Source organism: Salvelinus namaycush, chromosome 21, assembly GCF_016432855.1.
Source record: "Salvelinus namaycush isolate Seneca chromosome 21, SaNama_1.0, whole genome shotgun sequence".
Taxonomy (NCBI): Eukaryota; Metazoa; Chordata; class Actinopteri; order Salmoniformes; family Salmonidae; genus Salvelinus; species Salvelinus namaycush.
This window is the reverse complement of record NC_052327.1, coordinates 12,635,926-12,643,364: the sequence shown is the minus strand read 5'-3', so window position 1 is coordinate 12,643,364 and position 7,439 is coordinate 12,635,926. Positions and strand designations below refer to the sequence as shown.

The 7,439-nt window shown below is 41.7% G+C and overlaps 1 protein-coding gene across 2 annotated transcripts; it reads right to left on the bottom strand.

Moving 5' to 3' along the window:
* Positions 1–3,135: 3,135 nt before the first annotated feature.
* Positions 3,136–7,301, bottom strand: LOC120066098 (protein phosphatase 1 regulatory subunit 15B-like). 2 transcript variants are annotated; one of them, XM_039017202.1, is made up of 3 exons: positions 6,904–7,301; positions 5,207–6,417; positions 3,136–3,753 (listed from the first exon to the last, which is right to left on the bottom strand). In XM_039017202.1, exons 1-3 carry the CDS (start codon positions 7,085–7,087, stop codon positions 3,523–3,525), a joined length of 1,626 nt encoding a protein of 541 aa, XP_038873130.1. In that variant the 5' UTR covers positions 7,088–7,301; the 3' UTR covers positions 3,136–3,522. The 2 variants fall into 2 exon arrangements, with proteins under 2 accessions (XP_038873130.1, XP_038873131.1); XM_039017203.1 differs by having other exon boundaries at positions 5,207–6,351.
* Between the last annotated feature and the right edge of the window lie 138 nt (positions 7,302–7,439).

The window sequence follows — 7,439 nt, the reverse complement described above, 5'->3', positions numbered from 1 at the left end:
ATCATATGCATTTGCTGGGTTTTAAATCAAAACCAGAATGGAAAAATAAAACGACTCAATCCAATGCTTAAATGAGGGGTGCTATTGGTGCACAGAGCAGGGTAGAGCAAGGTTTCTTAAACTATGGGTCAGGACCCAAAAGTGGGCCCTGGGTATGTGAGAGGTGGGTCGCAAGTTATACATTTATAATCACATATAATAAATACTGTTTCTTCTTAATTTGGGTTGTTGGAAGACAGTTCATTCCTAATTTGGGTCTCGAGCTGAACCCCTGAGGTAGAGAATCAGGACATAACACAAAGCATGTCTTATGCACACAAAGGTGATGAGCGATAGAATGCTGTATTGGTCAGAGAGCAGACTGGGAGCAGGACCTCAGCAGAACCCTGACCGGGAAAGACGGTCACCACCTGGGCCAAACTATTGTAACTAACCGACCGTTGGTGTACTTTGTAAAAGCCATTTTGCCAGTCTACTTTCTGTGTAGCAGTGACATTGGTTGTGATGGCAGTGCGTCAAATTCTACTTATCTTCATCATCAAAAGTCTCTGCACTCACAATGACTAAGGCAGGGATGGCCACTCTTTCTGTACATGTTCCTGCTCTTGGAAGATAAACTTTTGTTGAAGGAATAAGAGAGCGAAAACAGAAGAAAAGTAGGCAGCTTGAACTGGACATCAAAGATCTAGCCAAACTAGTGCCCTCAATGTTTAAAAGCAGTGAGGAGAGGAGCGACATGAAAGCTCCCACTAGGATGGACTCAACAAAAAACCTCAGGCCTCAATGGCTAACACTGAAACAAAACCCAAGCTCCTGTCCCATACTCAGAATTTGCAGCCTAAGGATAGGATATACACACAGGAGGACCAAGGACAATATTAATCCTCCTCCGGACCTCATGACTCTCTTAGGCCTCCGGTCCATGTCTCAATCAGACCCCCAGAAATGTTTGGGCTCAACCATGTATCTGTCAAAGCCCTTGATTCCACCAGTAGACTCAGGCCTCTTTAACCCCATAAGTAAAACTCTCCTAATGCTATCGGAAAATACACCGCATGCATGTAGTATGATCTGGTCACTCAGGGGAACAGTGTTCAAAAGAAAGGAAATGCGCAAGGAGAAGATCACCTTTCTACAGGAAGATGGATCTATTCTGGCTGCTCATGAGTTGCAAAAAACTTTCAATAAATTCTGTGGTTTCCCAGAAAATCTGGTTGGAGAATTCCAGATTTCCTGCTTTTTCCCTTCTGATTCCGTAAAAAAATTGGAATTTATTGAAAGTTCCCGGAATTTTGCAACGCCAGACAGACATACAGTGCATTCGGAAAGTTCAGACCCCTTCCCTTTTTCCACATTTTGTTACATTACAGCCTTATTCTAAAATGGATTTTTTTTAAATTATCCTCAGCAATCTACACACAATACCCCATAATGACAAAGTGAAAACAAGTTTTAGAATTTTTTGCTAATATATTCAAAATAAAAACAGAAATATCTTATTTACATAAGTACTCAGACGCTTTGCTATGAGGCTCGAAATTGAGCTCAGGTGCATCATGTTTCCATTGATCTCCCTTGTGATGTTTCTACAACTTGATTGGAGTCCACCTGTTGTAAATTCAATTGATTGGACATGACTTGGAAAGGCACACACCTGTCTAAAGAAGGCCAGTTTCATTGCTTCTTTAATCAGAACAACCGTTTTCAGCTGTGCTAACATAATTACAAAAGGGTTTTCTAATGATCAATTAGCCTTTTTAAAATGAAAAACCTGGATTAGCTAACACAACGTGCCATTGGAACACAGGAGGGATGGTTGCTGATAATGGGCCTCTGTACGTCTATGTAGATATTCCATTAAAAATCAGCTACAATAGTCATTTACAACATTAACAATGTCTATAATGTATTTCGGATCAATTTGATGTTATTTTAATGGACAAAAAATGCTTTTCTTTCAAAAACAAGGACACTTCAAAGTGATCCCAAACTTTTGAACGGTAGGGTATAAATATCTATATAAAAAATAAAAAAATGTGAATCACATTTTTATTTGGCATAACCCCAACGGCATTGCGTACCCCAGTTTGGGAATACCTGTTCTAGATGATTCTGTGCTTCCAACTTTGTGGCAACAGTTTGGGGAAGGCCCTTTCCTGTTTCAGCATGTCAATGCCCCCATGCACAAAGCGAGGTCCATACAGAAATGGTTTGTCAAGATCGGTTTAGAAGAACTTGACTGGCCTGCACAAAGCCTCAGCCCCATTGCACAGCTTTGGGAGGAATTGGAACGCCGACTGCGAGCCAGGCCTAATCGCCCAACATCAGTGCCCAACTTCACTAATGCTCTTGTGGCTGAATAGAAGCAAGTCCCCACAGCAATGTTCCAACATCTAGTGGAAAGCCTTCCCAGAAGAGTGGAGGCTGTTATAGGAGCAAAGGAGGGGACCAACTCCAAATGAATGCCCATGATTTTGGAATGAGATGTTCAATGAGCAAATGATCAAATGACCAATTAGTAGAAAAAAGATCAGAAATGGACTGCCTGTGTAAACACAGCCTATGGGGCATAGTGTGAAAATAGGTAGGCAACTAGATATGTGGAGAATAGGTGAATATTGAAGTGAATGAAGGGACTTTTCTGCAAGATTATACAGAAAATACTGACAGCCTGGTATTGTGGAGATTAATGGACTCATGTCAGCTCTATACATTACATTTCTATCTGCAGCGTTGTGAACTTTCACTCCACTGAACACTCCCCAAGTGACCACACCCTCCCTGCTTTGTAGGCACGTCACTACAATCTGAGACCGAAAGCCTTTTACCTTTACATGGAACGGCCGTGCCCACAAAAGGCATTAAATATAGATGTGACACATTCATTCAAGTTATTGACACGATCCGACTTCTGTGTAGCTATAGTGACAGAGATGTAGGTTTGGTTGACCTCACACAGGAGGGTCAAAGTATACCTCCCACTAAAATAATCACACCAACTGAAGTTTAATTCTGATTCAAGTTATTTCAATTTTAAGAAGTAGACATTTAGTTATGGGCTTTCCAAAGTCCCAATCTCACATTTGTATGCTTTTGAAAATTCCAAATCCAAAGATGAATTACAGACCATTATAGTTATGGTGTCAAACAGGTTGTTTATTAACTACAGTATGATCACAAATACCATCTGTTAATGAATTATTTTAGTCCTAAATACACCACTTATCTGGATAAAGATGAACATTTCAAAATGGTACAAATTCAAACAAGCACAATAGGGCATTAATAAATTACATTGTAAGGCATACAAAAGAACATTACATACATTCATGATGAGGTTAATAACTATATCCAATATAAAAATCAGTGCAACAGTGTTGAGGTACAGTGCAGGTAGAATTTGATGCCAAATCCTATTGGCCTAGGACCACCATCTTTTCATTATAATTGACCTAAAACCATATGTTGCATCGCAACCAATCAAAAGTTCTCATTAGGAAGGTATGGTAAAACATTTAGAGCTCAGGGACTGGTATTGAATGGGCTGATGTTGAAGTGCTTAGCAAATTTGCCCGAATCGTGTCTGTGTGATTTACTGAAGCAGTAACCAATGGCCTGCTCCGTTTCCTGGATCCTCTTTCGGAACCGGTCTCTATCGCGGGCTAGTTCCTCCCAGGGTCCTTTGCGAGACATCTGCCGGGCAAAGGGCCAAGTATGCATCACATGGACCTGGACAAGTGGTGAGAACCGCACCTAAAATACACAAACAGGTACACACTTGTCAGAGGAGAGCATTTGACTGCAGTGTTGGGAGACAGTCACGCAACATTAACTGGAAGTGAACTCTCCACTGACTCATGACTCTCGTATCACATGACAGGTTGTCATTACAACCTCTGTTGCTTAACAACAATAAACAAGGGCTTGGGTTAGCACATAAGTAAGCCTATGCTGTGTACGAGGTAGATAAGTCATTGACTGACCTCACCATCAACTATACTACAAGTTACATTAGGGCGATTCCAAACTAACGGGAGCAGGAAATATATTTTTGGTAACTCAGATTGTTCTGGCAATTCTCACATGGAAACTTCATTGGGAGGAAGGCTGTTTAACATGCTTTTTACATTTGTATCCCAAACAATCTGTACATAATACAGACATCGTGGTGGCATTATACTCCTTATAGTGTGCTCTAAAACATGGAGTATGTCTGGATTCTGAAATTATTTACATTTATTCAACATTAAAAATATTAATCTCAAAACCACCCCTTTTATTTTGTTCATTTTAAGACATCGTTTGGAACAATATACTCTACAAGTACATCACATTTCCAGAAGGGGCTCTCTGCTAATGCTGAAGTTATGATACATTTCATGAGCATCACCAACAAACACAGTGAGTGGTAAATGGATTCAAAGTGAACTCCATCTGCTGGTGATTTGCTGAATTCACAATCCTAAAGGAGGGCTGTGATTGGTTAATGACCTATAACTTCACTTTCTATGTATAAAATGTATTATAACATTAAGTACCAGAGAGCCCACTCTGGAAATGTGACATGTTTAAAGAGAATATTGTTCTAAACAATGTCAAAAGTCAGCTAAATCAAAATAGTGTAGCTTTGAGATATTCATATTTAATGTAGAAAAAATGTGATTTTTCTCTTTTCAGAATCTAGACATAATCCATATTCGAGAGCTCACTATAAGGAGTATAAATGACACCAAGTTGTTGTCGGTTCACGGGTCTTAAAGGAGGCATGTATAAGTCTAAAAAGGGCCTAAAATGGCCATTCATGATTCTCTCAAAAACAGTTTGTGATACAAATGGAAGAAGCATATCAAACATCCTTTCTCACCCAATTAAGTTTGTGAAAATTGCCAAAACAATCTAGAATATCGAAAAAATATTTGCGCTCCCGCTAGTGTGGAATCACCAATTACCTTTTTTTATATATTTGTTTGGTATTTCTGAGTAAATAAGTGGTTCCCCCTTACTAATATTACATTTCTAATATTCAAGTATTATGAACTGCATGTCTTGTTTGTTCGTGTTTAGCCAATATGTAAACTTGAGCTGTTAATAGTACATAATGTTTGGTTGCAAATGTTTATATGGGCGACGTGATGGCCATGTATCATTTTTAAGGTGGTAAAACTAGAACTATAGACAGAGATGTAGAACATGGAAAACTAATAACCTTTTTCAGAGGGTGGTTGAACTTCTCCTCCTGAGGTTGTCCTTGTCCTCCTGTTACTTTAGCTTCAGGTCTCCTCCAGGGCACTCGTGTAGTAGCTGGGTGGTAATGCTGATTTAACTGTCTCTTGGGTAGACAAGGCTTTGTGTGCCTGGTTGTTTGGAAGCTTTTGGCCACAACGTCCCTCTGCTTACCCTGGCCAGGTGGTGTCTGTGTGGGACAGGTCTGTGGGGTGAGTGGGTCTCCAGTGCTGAAGGCAGGTGGCTCTGTGGTTGTAGGGGAGCTCTGGAGGCAGGCACGGAAGTTCAGAGGGTGGTAAGGGTCTTCATTTTGGGAGCAGGACCTCCATAGCTGCTCCTCTGTGTCATCCTCAGAGGAGGAAGGGCCAGGGGTCTCACTGTCAACGATGTCAGAAGAACATGAGGTCAGGACTGAGGCCCTTTCAGCCTCCTGGGAGTGTGTAAGTGTTTTGTCTGTGTGAGGGGCTGAGCTGGCTACAGATGCCGTGAAACACAGGGGGTTGTATGGGTCGACGGGGCTGGTGAAGAGCTCCCAGAGCCTCTCGCTCTCCTCTTCGTCCAGGTCTGCGCACGAACCATCAGAACTCCCCCAGCTGCTTTCGCTATCTGAACGACTGGTCCAGATGTTCAAGCCACCGAGGGTCTCTTGAAGTTCTTCACCCGGCCGGCTGGACAAGTTACAGTCGAGGCCGCCGCCAACTTGATCTTCATTTTTTGTTTCCCCCATATTGGAGCAGCTTGAATTGCAGAGGGGGAAAGAGAAGGGCTTGTAAGGGTCGCTGGAGATGGCCAGGGACTCGCAAAGTGCTTTACTGTCCTCACTGTCAAATGCTCCCATGTTTCGGTCATCCTCTTTACCCCAGTAAACACTCAGATCATCTTCGGTGGTGTCATGTTTGGTTTTGAAGTCAAACGCTTTCTTCTTGTTGTTGCGAGACATTTCATCCAAGCTGGAGCTACAATCAGTGCTGCTCACTAACAGGTTACAGTCACCTGGAAAGCCCAGTTTCCAGCTGGGGTGGTGTCCAAGGTAAAGTCCATAATCGCTATCCATCCTGGCATGGGACACAAAGTCGTCCACCAAACTGCAGTACATCGCCTCAGCCTGTAGGCTGGACAGAAAGGCCCCTGTGTGGGAATTTCCAGAAACAGAGTTGATTCTTAGGTGAACTTCAAACCTGAACATATGGAAACCTGTTGAAGAAAAAAAAAAAAATAGGTTAGGCTACCTATATAATTTGCCAAAACGTCCCTCTTTTTGCCTGATTAACCCATAGACTGTATGGATTAAACAATGTACAAACAAATTGTTGACATGTCATACCAAATATGGTAAGTGGTTCTTTGTCCGGTATTGTTATTTGGACAATAACTAGCCTACCAACCCATTCTCCCCTCCAAATTTTTTATAAAACAAGGTCATTAATGAACTTGTTATATTGTTACTGTCGCCTGTTTTACGGTACCAGGTCAAAACAAGTTACAATCCGTGCGACCAGGGTCACATTTCCCCACACATACAAAAGGAAGTGAGCTTTCTGTATCAATTTTTTTTTTCTTCCGCCAGGTAGGCTAGTTGACAAACAAGTTCTCATTTGCAACTGCGACCTGGCCAAGATAAAGCAAAGCAGTTCGACACATACAACACAGAGTTACACATGGAAATGAACGTTACTGTACCTGACAAGAAACTGTAGTAAATGACATGGACCAACAACCGTAGTTGTTCCCACAGTACGGTCAGTATATGCATGATCCACGGTAGGAGTGCCATACCACCGTCGCCAAACCTCTCCATCGCAGTTCGATGAGAACTAGTCGTAGAAGAATTGATGCCACTTGATGCCATTTTAACTCGAGCCATGTCTATGATTCGAAGAATTATCCTCACGTATTCTGATATCGCTCGTCGAAAACAACTAGATTAATCTCCCTCGTCAGTTGTCGTACTGTATGAAAAGGCTTCATTTCCCCCTTAAGTATTACTTTCTACGTATATAAAATATCTCAAATGTTCACTAGTAGTGCAGGCATATTTTCAGTTGTGATGTTGTAGTAGAGTGAATGTGGAACGATTGCGACGACACTAGCCTTAAATAATCAAGTTCGCGTCGTCATATCATGCTGTGATTGGACACGGTAAGCGTCAGTCACATCCAAGTACCTCCTCCTCATTGTAAACGCTCCCTCCACTCACGTGTTTCAGTGACGCATGG